Source organism: Chrysemys picta, chromosome 8, assembly GCF_011386835.1.
Source record: "Chrysemys picta bellii isolate R12L10 chromosome 8, ASM1138683v2, whole genome shotgun sequence".
Lineage (NCBI taxonomy): Eukaryota > Metazoa > Chordata > Testudines > Emydidae > Chrysemys > Chrysemys picta.
The window spans coordinates 53,766,315-53,785,438 of record NC_088798.1 but is presented as its reverse complement, the minus strand read 5'-3'; the positions used below and the strand labels follow the sequence as shown (position 1 = coordinate 53,785,438).

At 42.7% G+C, this 19,124-nt stretch overlaps 1 protein-coding gene across 6 annotated transcripts in view; it reads left to right on the top strand.

The window, feature by feature from the left end:
- The window catches only part of C8H1orf21 (chromosome 8 C1orf21 homolog), a 241,691-nt gene that overhangs the window by 205,502 nt on the left and 17,065 nt on the right, over positions 1 to 19,124 (top strand). Inside the window, exon 8 of one of the 6 annotated variants that reach the window (XR_006174694.2) lies at positions 1,402 to 1,965. The exons of 4 other annotated variants lie outside the window; for them this stretch is intronic. Coding sequence is in view for 1 of the 2 variants with exons in the window: in XM_042851284.2 (XP_042707218.1) it covers positions 3,128 to 3,169 (42 nt within the window). In the remaining variant the exon portion in view is untranslated. Of the gene's footprint in view, positions 1 to 1,401; positions 1,966 to 3,127; positions 3,191 to 19,124 lie in introns of those variants that run through there. One more of the 6 variants, XM_042851284.2, reaches the window with a different exon arrangement.

Sequence of the window (19,124 nt, the reverse complement as noted above, 5' to 3'; positions counted from 1 at the left end):
GTCTTTCCTTACTCTGTCGGATTGACTTCATTCCTCTGTGCTGTTGTGTGATCTCATTCTGGGCTCGTAGCTCTTTAAAATCCTGAAATTAACAGTGAAGGAGACACAAGTGAGTTTATTTTAAGATTGATAATAGTGACAGTTTCACCTTAACTGGTCCATTAACATGAAGCATTTTCCTGAATCTGTTTTAATCCACTGTGCTAGGCACTGGTTGAATGTAATACAAATGAATGTATAACACTAATAATTAGCATCTTGCATCACTATCAAGCTTTTTTCTTTCAAGGGTTTGAAGGTGTATAGCTCTGTGTTGGATAGAAAATATGTCCTTTCTGTTCAAAACATCTTGAAACACAAAGGTTTAAAATGTGATTGTGGTTAAAGCCTAGATAAATACATGGAGACTGAATGAAATTCTCAGTTTCTAGCATTCTGATATTGCATCTATTAATAGCCTTTTTGAATGAGTCATATGGAGATGTATTTATTCACTGAGCTGAAGAAAGCAGCTACCTAAAATAGCTGCTATGTAATTTTTTATGATGCTGTAATGCCAGTGACATCATTTTACAGAGATACATTATTGCAAAACTTAGTATAATTAATGCCAAACCTACTCTCTGTTATATAAAATATTTATGGAAATATCTCCTGTCCCTTGTAGCTCCTTCCACTTTTCCCATAGCTCCTTTTCTATTTTATTTTCTTAACTGGACAAAATGTTTCTTGAAACCTTTTTTCTAATTTTCCAAAACTCAGCTTTACGGGTGGAAAGGGATGTATAAAAATCTCCAAAAAACCCCAATATTGTCTATTATATAGATACCACCAATGTGAAGAAGAGGGCCACATGAAAAAAAAATCACAGAACCATGTATTAAACAGTACCGTATCTACCTTTAAGCACCTCACCTGCACTCTGCCCACTAATTTATTTTACCTAGTGTTGCTTCTAGTATTGCAAACCTCTGCAGAGCTTCAAACAGCTGTCATCTAAATAAAAGCCACAGATGATGATCTTTTGTTCCAAAGAAATTCTTAATTTTACCTCAATGCACATTACGTAAAATTTAATTGTATCTCAACACACAACCCAAAATACAACAATTGAGGCAGGCAACATTCAGTACTGGAGCAGGGACTGGTTCATGTTCCGATATCCTGTAACCCATTAGGGCTAGAAATGGCTGATTTATGCCATGGAAGAGCTGAGCATTCCTAGCTCCCTAACAAGAGACAGCACTTGCTTCTAATCCTGGAAGGTCCCAAAGTGTTGACCTTAAAAACAAAAACAAAATCACATTATATAGAGAGACAAGCTATTTGGTAATTTATTTATTTTTAGATTTTAAAAGTGTCATTGGTTATAATTTTCTTCTCCTTCTCTGGCCTGTACAGTTGGACTCATGATACTCTGAGAACCCAGTTTTCCAGACAGTGGGACATGCAACTCATTACCAAAGCTGTTGTTAAACCACTGTAAAACATTTGAAAAGGTCTTTCTGTAAAATGTCGTATTCAGAACATATGAGGATGTGGAGTAAAGGTTGTGTTAGCACTTGTTTGGGACGGCCTGCGTAATTCACTCATGGCTTTGCCACTTGGGTCTTTCCACTGCTCCAAACTCCCCTTGCTAAAACATGTATGTAATCATCTGTTATACAGAATATTGTTGTTGGTGTGTGTGTGTGTGTGGAGTATGTATATGTACATGTGTGTATGTAGGTCTAGATATATATGTGTGTAAACACACCCACACAAACACATTGTTTAGCCTTTGTTAATCTTCTTAATGTACAGCCTTCCTTGAGCCTTAAGGTCCCAATTCAGCAAAGCACTTAAATACGTGCTTACATGATTTGCTGAACTGAGGCTAGAACGAACCCTTGTGTGTTAGTGCCTTTGTTAGCCTTCCTACTGCATATATCCCAGCATCCAAAGGTTAATAAAGATGAATTATCCTACATCAGTGTTTAATATCTTGATTGAACCTTTCTGTAACCAGCTGTTTTATAGAGGCCATTTGAGCACGACACATTTATTAACTTTTTTTTTTTATATAGGGCTTAGCATGGCAATAGGACTCTTGCACCATCAAAGGCTGGCTAGGTTTCCTCCTGAAGTTCAGTCTGTTGCAGAGCTGGCTGGCTGGCTTCACAGGAGCCAGGATCCAATTTTTCATGAGAACACCTCGTTCGGCAAGATGTGTCCACAGTGAAAGAATTCAGAGTGCCTCTCCCTTCTCTGTGTTGTACTGAAGTAATCTTTTGTTTCTATTCATAGACAGGGCAAAACCCTGTCTTGTTGTAATATTCCTCTTTTATCCTCCAGAGGAGTCAATTGTTTGCTGTTGTCTCTGATGGTTTTCCATTGAAAGTTTTGAGACTTAGCAATGCTAAACAGTTGAGCCTTGCATTCCATGGCCAGTTATACAGGACTGATGACAACTCCCTCCTACTTGAACGTGCCATCAACAAGACATTATTCCCCTGGTGACTGTTTACTCCAAATCCATACAGCATTCTTTCAATATAACTAAATTATTCCTTAAATATTACCCACACATGCATCTCACAATGATTACGAATCTTGACAAGTTATGAGCTTTTTGTAGATACCTTACATATTACTCTTTATGCATAAATATCCCATAAGTTTGGTGTAGTGAGTTTGTAGGGTCTGAGGTGAGAGTTGTTTGCAAAGAACATGGGACCCTTTCCCTCTGTATCACAACCTCCCTTCCTGTTTATCACCCAGCTTCACCTCCCCTTCCATTCATGTAGCAGCCCTGTGGCAGCTACAGCACTTGTTTACATGGCAAAAATAATAGTGGGAATGAATTTGAAAGCAATCTAGTGTCTGAAAATGAGGAAGAGGGCTAGAATACTGTGAGTAGCAAGTGCTCTGTGAAACACCATTGATTAACCTCAGTTACTGACCCCAACATTTCTTCCGAAGCGAAGTCCCACTATGGCCAGGTTCCCATTTATTTGTAGCTTGATGAACAATGCTACAAATATCCTAGAGCGAATCTCTTATCAGTTATCAACTGTACTATACTGATTGATACATCTTGAAACTGGCTGTTTTGCCATTAAAAATTATTCTCTGTTCTCTTCTATAGCACCTTTCATCTGTGGACCTCAAACCACTTTTCCGGCATTAATTTAAGCTTGTAACACATGGCGTAAGTAAATATTATTATTCCCATCTTATGGATGCATACATTAAAGTATAAAGAGTTTAAGTGAGTTACCCATGATCTCACAGGCAGGCAGTGGCAAAGCTGGGATCCAGAAGTCCTGGCTCCTAGTTCTGTGCTTTAATCACTAGATATGCTGCCTTATTAATGTTCTCTTGTCACTGTGATCAAGTTCAGGGTTTCCTTGAGGACTCAGATGTTTTCCTGAACTGCAAGAATGAAGGAAAGAGGGTGGGTCACAGAGACAAGGACTGAGGGAAGAAAGAAGATATTTGGAAGGGAGATGAAGTTTAGGAGAGGTGTTGCTGGTGCTGCTCCAAGGACTCCTGGGCCTTGATCCCACACACTCTGAAGTCCAGGAAAAAACTCCCATTGACTTCATTGGGCTCTAGATCAGGCCCTTTGTCCCAGACATCACCAGTGTATTTATGATATGTATTATGGTAACACCTACAGATCGCAGCTGAGATCAGGGCCTTGTTTGGCTAGGCACTGTGTGGGACACACAGCAAGAGATAACGTTGCCTTGGAAAACTTACAATCTCAATGGAGAAGACAAAGGGTGAACATGCACACAGCAGTGAAGTGACTTGGCCACAGCAGGTTGGTGCCAGAGCCAGTAACAGGACTGAATCCCAGTCCAGTGCCCTATGCACTAGACCATGATGCCTCCCTATACAGAAAAGGAAATGGAGGCAGGGATTATAAATATTCATACTTAGGGTGACCATATGTCCTGTTTTGGCTGGGACAGTCCCTTTTTTAAGCCCTGTCCCGGCTGTCCCAACTTTTTTGGCAAGATGGCCATTTGTCCCATTTGCTTTTGCCAACTGATCAAAAAGTAGGGTGCAGACTAGAGGAACATGTTGGGAGGCAAGTGGTGACACCAGCCCTGCACAGAGGGGGAGGCAGGGCTTGGGCAAACAGCGACAACAACACCATCCTTGCACAGGATGCAGGCAGGGCTCAGGCGAGCAGCAATGCCAGCCCCCTGGGATGGGGGCTTGTGCAAGCGGCTTGGGCCAGCCCCATATGAGTGGGGTGCGGGGGAGCTTGGGCGAGTGACTGGAGCCATCCCCGCGCAAAGGGAAGGAGGAGTGGGGCTTGGGCAAGCGACTGAGGCTATCCATGTGCCAGGGGGGCCTTGGGGTAGCCCCACGTGTTGTCCCATTTTCCCTTTGGAAATATGGTCACCCTATTCATACTCCACCTCCCACTAGAGTTATAATGGAAGGTTTTGTTTTGACTAGATACTCACTTTCCCTGTGTGTGTGTTTCCAGCTGAACAATGGCCCCTTTGGGCATTGGTTCATTAGAAAGGCATAACGCACTGAGTCATCATCATCACCACCTTTTTCGCCACTCTGAGCTTTCCTTTAGTCTCCTGTCCAAATATTGAACAAGACTGGCCCTGCGTATCTTGTGATATTTGACAAAATAGCTTGTATGGGTGCCGGGAAATGCACCAATCTCAGAGCATGAGATATCCTATCAGCTAGAACTTTGTGGCAGTTTTCAGTATATTAAGATACTCTTTTGTAATTAAGAAAAGCTACTAATCTTTCCCAGGTGAGCTAGATTCCCGCACCCTTATGCCCAGGATTGTGTCTGATTGAATTACAAGGATTTGTAATTTTTCAGATAGGAAAAAATCAGACTAGAGATTAGAATGAAACATCCATATTCCACATTAGCATTGCTTGTCTCGTGCGATTAGCTCATTCAGCAGGACCTTAACATAACTGCAGGGAGATGGAATTGACACATTGCAGCATCTTGGGGGGGAGGAGGGGAGTGAGTGATGCTTTGACTCAGTCTGTGAAGCTGAAGCAGAGCAATGAAGGAGAGTAGGGAATGAGGATGCAGCTGCCTCTGTTTTGCTTTGTATTTCCAGTGGAATTTTTTTTTTTTTAATGTTCTGATTCAAACCTCTGGTCTATTTTCACCATCTGCTGGCTAGAACCCCCAAACAGAGCTCTAAAGCTGGTTTCCCAGTGCTACTCTCTGACGTCAGCTGCTGGAGAAGGTTTTTTAGTTCACAGAACACTCTTCTTGGAGGGAGGCAGATTTAAGCCTGTCCCGCTCTATAAGCAGTGAACAGACAATCAGAGGTGCCTCAGCATTAAGTGGAGAAGGAGAGGGCAGTGTCAGGGTGAAATATAGCCCAAATCACCAGCTTTTTGGTGGGCAGCTCAGCATGGCTGGGGGGTGGGGAGTGAAGCATCTCACCCTATTTTGTGGGCAGGGTTCCCTTCAAGGGTGTCAAACCCCTGGCCTGGATGATGAATTTGTCACCTGCGTGAGACAATCAGATTGTGCACAATCTAAACTTTTTTTTTAAATGCATGTTTCTGGCCCTCACAAGTGCAAAGAGAACCTGCCAACCATGAACTGAATGTAACTGAGGGAGTGATGTCTGCCTGAGTCTGCTGACAGACTGAAAAAATGGCTCTTAGAGGTGGGAACTCCTCTGTCTCTTTCAGTCACACTGGGATGTAAATTGTGACGCCCAGCAACAATACTTTAATGTCAACATTTGACTGTTGCATTATGGATCATTTTAGGAGATGAAATGGAAAAGGGAGTGGCAATTGTTCCAGGGAAAGAAGAGCAGAGACTAAAAAATGGAGCGAGACAAAGGGCAGAAACAGTGAGGCTCCTAAAAGCAAGCGTATTTTCCTATTAGTGACATAAGTGTCATAAGCCAGTGAACAAATAAGTAATAATGTAAAGTTCAGTTATTTCAGCCTTCATCTTTGTGAAAACTTCCCTTTGACATCTGCGGGAGAGCCACTGTAGATGCATAGTCCTAAATTTATACCCTGGACCAATGAACCATAATTAGAAATGGAATTCAGTCCTCGGGACAGAATGAGTTTGACACCCTGATCTAAAGTAGCTAGGCAAGCCCACTATTCCCGTCACTGTTCTATCTGGACTAGAATAGCATCAGCTGCCACTCTGCTAGAGTTTTGGGCCACTAGATCCGTGTAAACATGGCTCTTGAACCTACCCTCTGCTCCCAAATAGCCCCTCTACACCAGCCTGTTTGGGGTTCCTGCAGATCCCCATCTCCCAAAGTAATATGCAGAGGGCACAGAGGACCGTTGAATGGCTACTCTGCTAGTGCCCCCCTCTGCAGGTGACTTGTTTAGTGTGAACATCCTTGTTTAGCCTCTCAGTGTGGCTATTTCACCCGCAGAATCTTCTCTCCTTGTGTAGAGTAGTCTGAGTGTATCTAATTAACATTCACTGTTGTGCTGCTGTTTTATCTCTCTATTCATCTCCCTATTGTTCCATCAAGTTTTGTGGCCAACGCCCTGCCAGCATTTTCATATCTTGATTCCAGAGTGAGACTGAGCAGAAGGCTGTGTGCTTGCCTGTTAGCGCCCCCCCCCCCCCCGGTGTAGCATAATGGAATAGTGGCTTGTGGCTATTTCCAAATTCTCTGAAAAGAAACATCCTCTTAACAGTGGGGTTAGTTATTTTGAAAATGTTATGGACTCCTCATGCTCTGGCTGTTTATCAGACTGCAAACTTTCCCCCACTGTTTCTGAAGAAATAATCCCCTAGCCCCATCTCTCTGTCACATACCCCTCCTTACCCCTCTTTCTCTCCCCTTTGGGTAAATTTTTTTTAACTAATTTTAATCCGCCCTCTTTTTCTGAGAAGCACAGGTTTGTGTACGAATCTTGGGCAGATTTCTTAATTTGAGGGCCTCTGAATAATTTTCTTCCTATCTTCCTTTCGCATATTGCTTTATTTCCATTTCTGTCCATCCCTGATAAAACTCTGGGCTATCAGCCTTTCAAAAAGACTGTTTCTGTTGAAGCAGCTTCACTGTCTCCCCCTCATTGGCGTATTAACTGTCTGTGACTACATTACTTTGAGCTATTTCTGATTGCCGGTTTCTTTACATAATCTTTCTAGTGCAGCAGCCTCTCTTTACTACACATTATCCCCATGCGTGCAGTTTGCTTTTCTCCCTGCACTAGTTGTTCTAATAAGTTTGATACTACTACTTTAGCTGAAATCCAGCTTCAGCACCGCAAAACCAATGTTGTACCCGAGATGCATCGCTGATCTTTTCATGCTCTGGACAGATGGCTTAAACGCCATCATAGATTTCCATTAAACTCTCTCTGGAACACTTGCACACCAGCATCTACTTCCTGGACACCACAATCAGCTTCAACAATGGAATCCTACAGACAACCATATACAAGAACCCCCTGGATCACCACATCTGCCTTCACAGATCCAGTAACCACCTCAAACACACCAACAAATCTGTTATCTACGGCCAGGCACTCAGATACCAAAAATATTCTCCCAGGAGAGAATTTGGGTTACGCACCTTAACACACAAAACCATCTTCACCAAATAAGGACACTCCACCAGAAAAGCAGATCACATCATGGATCAGGCCATCCAAATTCCCAAGAGTACCTGATTCAATATATAAATAACGCCCCCCTCTGACCTCACTCCCCTAGTTGTCACCTACCACTCCACACTGGACACCTACCACTCCACACTGGAATCCATATGGGGTATCATCAAACAGCTACAACCAATACTTGATGGGGAGCCCATCCTGAATTAAATCTTTCCTGATTCCCCTCTTCTGGCCTTCAAACAACCCCCCCAAGTTCATCCTCAGAAGCAAGTTCCCCACAGACCAGGATACACCAACTCAGAGCGGCGCCAGATCCTGGCAGAACAACAAATACAAAACTTGCAGACAGATCTCCACTGCTACAATGGTCGACACCCCCCACACCTTTCAAGATCCATGGGTCCTACACATGCCTATCACAACATGTGGTGTACCTCATCCAGTGCACTAAATCCCCAGTAACAACTATATGGGTGAAACTAGACAATTACTACACTCTCAAATGAACTTCCACAGGAAAATAAGACAAAAACACTGTATCACCTGTGGGTGAACACTTTTCACAAAGCACTCTCCCTGTCTGCCCTATCAGTCCTCATCCTCAAAGGAAACCTGCACAACACTTTCAATAGATGAGCCTGGAAGCTTAAATTCATAATTCTGTTGGACACCACAAATCATGGACTGAACAGAGACAGTAGATTTATGGCTTATTACAACACTCTGTAACCCACAAACTCCCATTTTTGTCCTATGACTGCAGAGGTGTTAACTCTACCTTGAATGGTCCCTTAGAACAGGGGTTCTCAACCTTTTTCTTTCTGACCCTCCCCCCCGACATGCCATAAAAACTCCCTGGACCACCTGTGCCACAATAACGGGTTTTCTGCATACAAAAGCCAGGGCCGGCGTTAGGGGGTAGCAAGCAGGGCAATTGGCAGCGGCCCCTGTGGTGTGGGGCTAAGTTGCTCAGGCTACTGCTTCAGCTCCACATGGTGGGGCTCAGGGCCTTGGGCTTCATTCTCATGCAGTGGGGCTTCAGCTTTCTGCCCTGGGCCTCAGCAAGTCTAACACTGGTCCTGCTTGGTGGATCCCCTGAAACCTGCCTGCAGCCCCCTGGTTGAGAACGACTGCCTTAAAATGTGTTAACTGCTTATGCTAAACAACCTGTTCCACCTTGCATTTAGCTGAGATGCTGGAAGTACTTTTCCAGGACCTAAAGAAGAGCTCTGTGTGGCTCAAAAGCTTGTCTCTCTCACCAACAAAAGTTTGTCCAATAAAAGATATTACTTCACGCACCGTGGCTCTCTAACATCCTGGGACTGACATGGCTACAACCAAACTGCATACAGCTTTAGCTGGTCTGTTGTTGCTGTGTTATAATAGCAGTAAGCCTCCACTGGTCATCTGATGGGTTCTTGGCGGCAGCCCTTATCCCTATAACCCATATAATGACATGAGGCATTTCTGAGCTGCCTTTCCTTCTGAATAGTACGTTTTCCTATCCATAAACATCAGGTCGCTCTAGAAGAAGAATTCTCACTGTGGGCTCAAGCTTGGAATACACTGCGCGCCCTCCGCTCCCGCTGAGGTCAATGAGCATCTGGCAGGATCTGAATAAAATGCAGTGGCTCTTTTCCTTGTGTGTCTCTTACCAGGCTAGGTGGATAGCTATCCTCTGAAGGGGTATTTGGCATTTAGAGAATTGTTTTTCTTCTCTCTGTTTAATACCTGATGGCTAATGGGCCTTTAAATAAATTAATTTTATGCTTATGTGAAAATCTCCTTGCCAGGAATTGTAGATTGATGGGAAGGATTCCAAAATCCTCCTGGTTAGTAATGGGCCACACAGGAAAAACCTCCTCTTCTTCTAGCCAGAAGAGATTCCCTTGGCCCCAGTGAGATGCCTGGGCCTTAGTCCTCCATTTATTGGAGTTAGGGGATAGAATTTATCAGGGATGAGTCTTGCCATATTGATTCTTGGAGAAGTGCTTTTGTGAGGAGTCTGGGCACCAGTTGATAGTTAATTGTTCCTGCCATAGGCGGATTAAATCAGGCCCATGTAATTGTTGTAAACCCCCTTCCCAATAGAGTGGTAGAATAGGTGAGGTGTTGCTGGCTAGTTGGGAGCTCATGCAGGAGTGGGGAGCTACAGCCTTGTATTCCATAGTATTTCCTTTGTGGCACCGCCATCCCCAGTAGCATGAAGGATTGTTTTGGGAGCAGGGTGGTGTGGGCACAATCTCTACCATAGCATGTATGGATCAGCAGCCAAAATGCACTGTGGAGAGAGGAAAGCCTTTGTGCCTGGACTTCTAACTGTCTTCCTCACAAATTCTCCAGCTGAATCCTTGGGAATGCACCCCTTGTTTCTTTACAGGATGTTTGGTTTGTTAAACCCCCGTGCAAGACTGAACAGACTGTCGAGAATTTGGAACTGATAATTATTAGTAAAATGCCTTCAATGCAGAAGCAAACTAGTGCCACTAATTCCACATCGCTATGCATTAGTGGCTGTTCACTGGCTGTGAAAGCCATCATGTTGTACTAGGTCTTGTGTAATAATCTCCAAAAGTTGCTAGTGTTTCAGCCAATTTTGGGGCAATTGGTTACTCATATGCAAACAACTATACGTCTCCTTCAGCACCATTTTGTACCTGTAGGAGAAATAACTGTATTAAGCTGCACTCTTATACTATCTTCCTAGTATTATTATTCTAAAATTACAAAATGATGTCTCCTTTCAGAGGAGAAGTGTGGCTAGTGGTTAAAAGAGAGCATGGGGAATTGGGAGGTCTGCCTCCCATTCCCACCACAACATGCTGCATGATATTTGGCGCTAACTCATCTCTGCCAGTATACCCATCTGTTAAATAGGTAGGTTAAAACTTACAGATCTCAACAGCCTGACTCTTCTAAAGGCCTGAGATCCAGCAAGTTGCTGGGCACCTTCAACTTGCCTTGAAGAAAATGCAGGTTGAGGGCTTCTAGCACATTCCATGAGCTGGCCATACACCGAGTGCTAATGAAGTATGATTTTTGTGGACTGCATTTTATAAGGAATTTTAGAGTTAGTCCTTATTTTTGGATTCAAATGTCTGAAAGTTTAGTGCAAGCTAAAGGGTATATTCTAGATCAAATACAGAAAATTATCCCAAAGTAATCTAAACATCTGACTTAAAATGATAAAAGTATAAACTGTTGGAATTGTGGCTGCCAGTCTGTTAAGAGGTAAGTGATGTGTGAGACACAACGTGCCTGTAAATAGAGCCACTTAATATTTATGAAATCCTGGTTTCTATCAATATTGTACACAGATCGTACACCCCTGAGTTGGGCGAGAGGTCCCACTGAAGTCACTGATGTGCTGCAGGACTGGGCCTTTGGAAGTTATCACCAGAATTATGTGCTCAGTATCAAAAGTTGATTTGTTTTATGAAAACAAAAAAACCCTCACCATTCTGTGACTGTGGCCCCTACAGTCCTCTTTAACTCTCTCCTTGCTCTTGTCCAAGTGAGATCTTTATTGTTTAATAATAAAAATGCAAAAATAAAGGACCTGAAAATAACTTCCACGGCCATTACCCCCAGTTCAGCCTACGGAGCCTTGGCAATAAGGAGTCAACTACATCTCGCTTGGTAATGAAATGAATGTGTTGGTTTGTGCAGAACACCTGCCCTCTACTGGAGGAAATAACTCTGCTGCAGTTGCTATTGCTTTCAATAGACTGGAGCAGTGGTTCCCAATCTTTACAACCTGTGAACCCCTTTACTAAAATGATTTTCTCCTTTAGCTGAGTATAAATTATAAAAGCAGTGATCTTGGAAATATAAAATTTGTTTTTATGACATGCGTATTACACACTATTTATTATTAATTACTATTTATCATTACAGTATTTTTATTACATTATGAAAACAGCAACACTCTTCCAAGATCTCACTTTCATAGCTTGTATCACTTTGAATAAGTCTTTTATAAGATAAGGCTCCTATGTTTCATCAAGGAGTATCAGATGTGAAACAGCATGAAGGTATTTAAGAAGCCAACTCAGAGTTCCTCCTACACAAGCATTCAGGTCTTGAGCAGTCCAAGGAAACAATGCACATTATGACAAAGCTTAAACTTGTTCTTCATAATAATTTTAAAAACAATACTAGCTGCCTATTTAATTTTAAAAACAGCAAAAAATATCCACCCCCCTTTCCATTTCTTATAAGGAGTCTTGAAATTTAAATCTCCTCAGTGTGATAGATATGCTTGCTTTGATCTGCTTAGCTCTTGGAAGTCCAGGGGCTCCGGGCTGCTGGCCCCGTGCCGTCCAGGGTCCCTAGGGACAGCTCTGCCTACCATTAGGGAATTAGCCCACTGTATCTAGTTATGCAGAAGAATGACTAGTTTAAAAAGTTACTGTCTCTTTATGCAGTGTTAATATTTATACAATGGGCAATAATTACTCACTGCATGTGTTTAAGGAACTGCTTGTCATTACCCAGCTTTTTTTAAAAAAAGCAAACAAAAAAACCAATCAGTTAAGTCAAATTAAGATATTGTACCTGATGAGACATAAGATGTTTTAGCTCAGTTGCTCTCAACCTTTCCAGACTACTGTACCTCTTTCAGGAGTCTGATTTGTCGTGCGCACTCCAAGTTTCACCTCACTTTAAAACGACTTGCTTACAAAATCAGACATAAAAATATGGAAGTGTCATACCACACTATTACTGAAACATTCTTACTTTCTCATTTTTACCATATAATTATAAAATAAATCAATTGGGATATAAATATTGTACTTACATTTCAGTGTATATTATTTACAACAGTATAAACAAGTCATTATATGAAATGTTACTTTGTACTGACTTGGCTTGTGCTTTTTATGTAGCCTATTGTAAAACAAGACAAATATCTAGATGGGTGGATGTACCCCCTGGAAGACCTCTGTATACCCCCAGAGCTATGCATACCCTGGTTCAGGAACCACTAAGAACATAAGAATGGCCCTACTGGGTCAGACCAAAGGTCCATCTAGCTCAGTATCCTGTCTTCCGACAGTGGCCAATGCCAGATGCCCCAGAGGGAATGAACAGAACAGGTAATCATCAAGTGATCCATCCCCATCGCTCATTCCCAGCTTCTGGCAAACAGAGGATAGGGACACCATTTCTGCCCATCCTGGCTAATAGCCATTGATGGTCTTATCCTCCATGAATTTATCTAGTTCTTTTTTGAACCCTGTTATGGTCTTGGCCTTCACAACATCCTCTGGCAAGGAGTTCCACAGGTTGACTATGCGTTGTTTGAAGAAATACTTCCTTTTATTTGTTTTAAACCTGCTGTCTATTAATTTTATTTGGTGATCCCTAGTTCTTGTGTTATGAGAAGTAGTAAACAACACTTCCTTATCTACTTTCTCTACACCAGTCATGATTTTATAGACCTCAATCATATCTCCCCTTAGCCGTCTTTTTTCCAAGATGAAAAGTCCCAGTCTTATTAATCTCTCCTCATGTGGAAGCTGTTCCATACCCCTAATAAATTTTGTTGCCCATTTCCAATGCCAATATATCTTTTTTGAGATTGGGGTGACCACATCCGCACACAGTATTGAAGATGTGGGTGTACCATGGATTTATATAATGGCAACATGATATTTTCTGTCCTATTATCTATCCTTTTCTTAATTATTTCCAGCATTCTGCTAGCTTTTTTGACTGCTGCTGCACATTGAGTGGATGTTTTCAGAGAACTATCCATAGTGACTCCAAGATCTCTTTCTTGAATGGTAACAGCTAATTTAGACCCCATCATTTTATATGTATAGTTGGGATTATACTTTCCAATGTGCATTACTTTGCATTATCAACATTAAATTTCATCTGCCATTTTGTTGTCCAGTCACCCAGTTTTGAGAGATCCTTTTGTAGCTCTTTGCAATCTGCCTGGGTCTTAACTATCTTTAGTAATTTTGTATCATCTGCAAATTTTGCCACCTCACGGTTTACCCCCTTTTCCAGTTCTATTTATGTTGAATAGGACTGGTCCCAGAACAGACCACTATTTACCTCTCTCCATTCTGAAAACTGACCATTTATACCTACCCTTTGTTTCCTATCTTTTAACCAGCTACCAATCCATGAGAGAACCTTCCCTCTTATCCCGTGGCAGCTTACTTTGCGTAAGAGCCTTTGGTGATGGACCTTGTCAAAGGCTTTCTGAAAATCTAAATACAGTATATCCATTGGATCCCCTTGATCCACATGCTTGTTGACTCCCTCAAAGAATTCTAGTAGATTAATGAGGCATGATTTCCCTTTACTAAAACCATATTGACTCTTCCTCAACAAATTATGTTCATCTGTGTGTCTGACAATTTTGTTCTTTACTATAGTTTCAACCAGTTTGCCCGGTACTGAAGTCAGGCTTACAGGCCTGTAATTGCCGGGATCACCTCTGGATCCCTTTTTAAAAATTGGTGTCACATTAGCTATCCTCCAGTCATCTGGTACAGAAGCTGATTTAAATTATAGGTTACAGACTACAGTTAGTAGTTCTGCAATTTCACATTTGAGTTCCTTCAGAACTCTTGGGTGAATACCGTCTGGTCCTGGTGATTTATTACTGTTTAGTTTATCAATTTGTTCCAAAACCTCTTCTAATGACACCTCAATCTGGGACAGTTCCTCAGATCTGTCACCTAAAAAGAATGGCTCAGGTTTGGGAATCTCCCTCACAGCCTCAACCATGAAGACTGATGCAAAGAATTCATTTATTTTCTCCACAACGGCCTTATCGTCCAGTGGCCCCACTGGTTGTTTAGCAGACTTCCTGCTTCTGATGTACTTAAAAAAAAAATTGCTATTACTTTTTGAGTCTTTGGCTAGCTGTTCCTCAAATTCTTTTTTGGCCTGCCTAATTGTATTTTTACACTTCATTTGCCAGTGTTTACGCTCCTTTCTATTTTCCTCACTAGGATTTAACTTCCACTTTTTAAAGGATGCCTTTTTGCCTCTCACCACTATCTTAGCTCATCTAACTAATCAAGTTGGAGTCTGACTTTCCTACACAACAGCTGAGTGTTTTGTCCAATCTAATATTAAATGTCTCTAGAGATGGGGATTTTCACTATTTTGCTTGAGGGATTATTGCTACTGATAGAGGTTGGGTAACATTTTTCTGATCCTTAGCCTAAATTTTCCTTTTCTTCATGTCCTCCTCAGTTCCTTGTTACACTCCTCCCTATGGTGACTACACACATCAGATACTTGGGGAGATGGCAATCATTTACGCAAGCTTTTCCTTTTTAATCTTTTCTCATGAGTTAAATATTTCCAGTCCCTTAATCATGTATATTGCTCTTCTCTGACTTCTTCCTCCAGTTAGTCAGTCTTTCTGACAGTGAGGTGCCCAGAACTGAGTGCAGCATCTGGTGTGGTAAGACCAGAAACAGTGCCTCACCTTCCCATTTCATGTTGTAAGAACTCTTTCTGCATGCCAAAGTCTTATTAACTTTTTATTTGCTTCTATAGCGCATTGCAAGACCAAAGCTAATTTGCTTTAGTACATAACTCCCTTCAGCCATAGTCACCAACCATTCAATCGCGATCTCTGGCTGCGCAGCGGAGCTGCAGCTAAGGCAGGCTCCCTGCCTACCCCAGCCCCATGACACTCCTGGAAGTGGCCAGCGTGGTCCACAGCCCTGGGGACAGCGGTCTCCCGCCACACGCTGCTCCTGCCTGTAAGCACCACCCCCGCAGCTCCCATTAGCCAGGAATAGGGACCTGCAGCCAATGGGAGCTGCTGGGGTGGTGCTTGCAGGGAGGGGCAGCGTGCGGAGCCACATGCCACCCCACCCCAGGGGCAGCAGGGGCCCATTGGCCCTTTCCAGGAGTGGCATGGGGCCGAGGTAGGCAGGGATCCTGCCTTAGTGGCAGCCACACTGCGCCGCCGACCGGGAGCTACTGGAGGTAAATGCTGCCTGGTGGGAGGCCACACCCCAGCCCTGAACCCCCTCCCAGAGCCAGCACCCCAAACCAGCCCTGAGCCCCCTCCCAGAGATGGCATCTCATACCCCCTCCTGATCCCCCTCCCAGAGCCAGCACCTATACCCCTTCCTGCACCCCAAGCCCTGACTCCAGTCCCAGAGCCAGCACCCTATACCCCTCCTGCACCCCAACACTCTGCCTCAGTCCAGATCCCGCCCTGCACCCAAACTCCCTCCTGGAGCTTGCACCCCTCACCCCCTTCTGCACCCTAACACCCTGCCGGAGGCTCAGCCCCGAGCACCCTCCCACACTGTGAACCCCTCGGCCCCAGCCCAGAGATCGGGCGCACACACCAACCCCAGCCCCAGCCTGGTGAAAGTGAGTGAGGTGGGAGGAGAGCGAGTGATGGGGCGGGGGGATGGAGTGAGTGGGGTGTGGCCTTGGGGAAGGGGCAAGGCCTCAGGGAAAGGGCGGGGTAGATCCTGGGTTGCCCTTAAATTCAAAAAGTGATCTTGGCATAAAAAGATTGGAGGCCACTGCCCTACAGTAGGTCACTCGAGCTACTCCTCACTGGGCAGGGTGTATTTGCAGCCTCACCGAACACTGCTATTCGAAGGCTCTGAGCCCAAGCATCCATTATTTGCAGTGATCTAGGCAGGCAGTCATCTCAAAGAGCCATCATTACTATAGTAAGTAATTTACAATTAATTTTTGTTAAGATAAATTGAGAAGCGTTGTGACAGTTATGTATGTGTGCACTTAAACTGCCGTTTTCTTCTGTCTCATCCTAAATGAAGACATTAGATAGGACTGGCCCGCAGACTGGTCCCTCAGCGGCCCAAGATACCTTCAGAGTACCTGCAGCATTTCATTTTTCAATAAGTAAATGGCTTATTGAACATCTGGGATAGGGATGAAAATATTTTATCCCTAACAAGTACCTGAACACAGTTAAAATGAAACTTGCCCCCAGCTCCAGGTTAGGTCAGAATTTATTTATTTTTTAAGTTGCACTTTTGCTGATATTGGGGAAGTTTTTACAGAAATACGGCAGAGCCAAAACAACAGGGCTGCTTTAAATAGGAAGATTGCCTATTATAGTCGAGACAGTCACTTAAACAGGTTATTTGCCTCAAACTGGAAGATCCACACGCTTAGGATAGGCCTATACGATCCATCTCTGAGCTGGAACTCCTGTCTGACGTTTGCCTGTTAGAACTCTGGGCATACAAACTCCTTGTGATACTGAATGTTTAGACCCAAGGAGTCTACAGGAGTCATGGGCTGCTATTTAATTCTTTTAATTAAAACTCGATCACTTGGACTTAAAAGAAGTGGAGCTGGGTCATGTGGAGCTGTACAGGGAATCAAAGAACTCATTACAACAGAGTACATGGTTCACTCTGAGTATTGCCTACATATACATAGTGTCATTCCTGAAAGTTTTACTAGCAATCATCCTTGTGGAAGATCTAATTAAATAAAGACAAACAGCCACATAAAACATCAGATTCCGAGGCTATACCTAGGGAGTAACAGAGTGTGAAATAATGGATGATGCCCTGTGTAGCAGCTGTGCATTTCAATATTTGAGACAAGCAGTGGTGATTAGAGCTTGGTAAAAATTTTCAATGAATAGTACAGTAGCTGGAAAATGCATTTTGCGGGAGCTCTGAAACTGTGACTTCAGGTCAAATTTGGCAGTTTGGGCCAAAAAAATTTTTTTGCAAAAGTCTAAACTGTTTAGTTTGACCATTTAGAAACAACATTTCAATCCTTCATTTCACTTTTATTTTGAAAATTAGCTATATTTAAGCAAACATGAACAACGCCCAAAGAGAAACAAAAAAAATATTGTTGTATTTCAGTTTTTTTTCCATTTCTGGTGTGTTTTGATCTGAAATGAATTTTTCAGCTCTGTCTTGTTAAGAAAAGTTTTTTTTTTTCAAACAGATTTTTTGGAAGGGATCTTTTGGTTGGTTCCCTAAACCGAAAAATTAATTATTTGCCCAGTTCTAGTGGTGGTTGGTTTGGCTCAGTGGCTTGAGAACTGTGACGCTTAACCAGCCCCTTACTTTGCATCAAGACATGTTACAATTTGTTACATAGCTGTGGGTTTATGCCCATAAGCTACAAATAAATGAGGGGACATTTCAACTGAATAAAATCTACTAAGATAATAGCTCAGTGCACTCTTGACATACAAGCTATGTGGTTTAGGGCAGGTCTACACTTAAAATGCTGCATTGGTGCAGCTGTAGCACGTAAGTGAAGATGCTCCAATGCTAATGGGAGAGCTTCTCCCATCGGCATAGTTACTCCACTTGCACGAGAGGCAGTAACTATGTTGACAGGAGATGCCCTCGCACTGACAGCACTGTATGTTAGCTTGGTGTGAGTATGTCGCTCAGGGCTGTGGATTTTTCATATATATAATACACACACACACACACACACACACTATGCAAGTCAGTAGTGTAGACCTGGCCTTACTCTTTGTTGGTAATTCTTCTGGTTTGGTTGGGAGGTTGAGACTGTTAGATTAAAACTTCAGGTGCAGCTGGAAGGTCATCCTATCCACAGGGAAAATTGTATATGAGAACACCCACCAATTTAATAACCCTCCTTTCTGATGTCAATAAAATGAGGATGGAGAGCTATCTGAAAAAGTGTGTGTGTGTGCCCGCGCACACGCACATGCACACTGGCTTGCTAAACGCAGGGTTGTGAGTTCAATCCTTGCGGTGGCCACTTAGGGATCTGGGGCAAAATCAGTACTTGGTCCTGCTAGTGAAGGCAGGGGGCTGGACTCGATGACCTTTCAAGGTCCCTTCCAGTTCTAGGAGATAGGATATCTCCATTAATTTAATTTAATTTAAATTTAAATGTGTTGAGGGGTAGTTTAAATCTCATAGGTGTGGGTCTATGAACAGATGTCATGTCATTGCCTCTTGAGAAATCTCTTCACTGAAAAATGACCAAACAGAGTGGAGTCTTGAAAGGGAATCTGCAGCAGGATGAACTCTGTCAGTAGTAGGAGATTGAACAACAGCAGACCCAAGCTCAGTCTGGTTGCAGATTGCCCCAGTAGAGAATATTTTCCATTTTGCAACATGGGTTTATCTAGATCAGTGGTTCCCAAACTTTAACAGCCTGTGAATCCCTTTCACTAAATGTCAAGTCTCACGAACCCTCTCCTAAAAATGAGTATTTCCAGGGATTGTCTCCTTTACCTGAGTATAAATTATAAAAGCAGTGATCTTGGAAATATAAAATTTGTTTTTATGACATGCGTATTACACACTATTTATTATTAATTATTATTTATCATTACAGTATTTTTATTACATTATGAAAATGGCAACACGCTTCCAAGATCTCACTTTTGTAGTTTGAATCACTTTGAATAAGTCTGTTATAAGACAAGGCTCCTATGTTTCATCAAGGAGTATCAGATGTGAAACAGCATGAAGGTATTTAAGAAGCCAACTCAGAGTTCCTCCTACACAAGCATTCACGTTTTGAGCAGT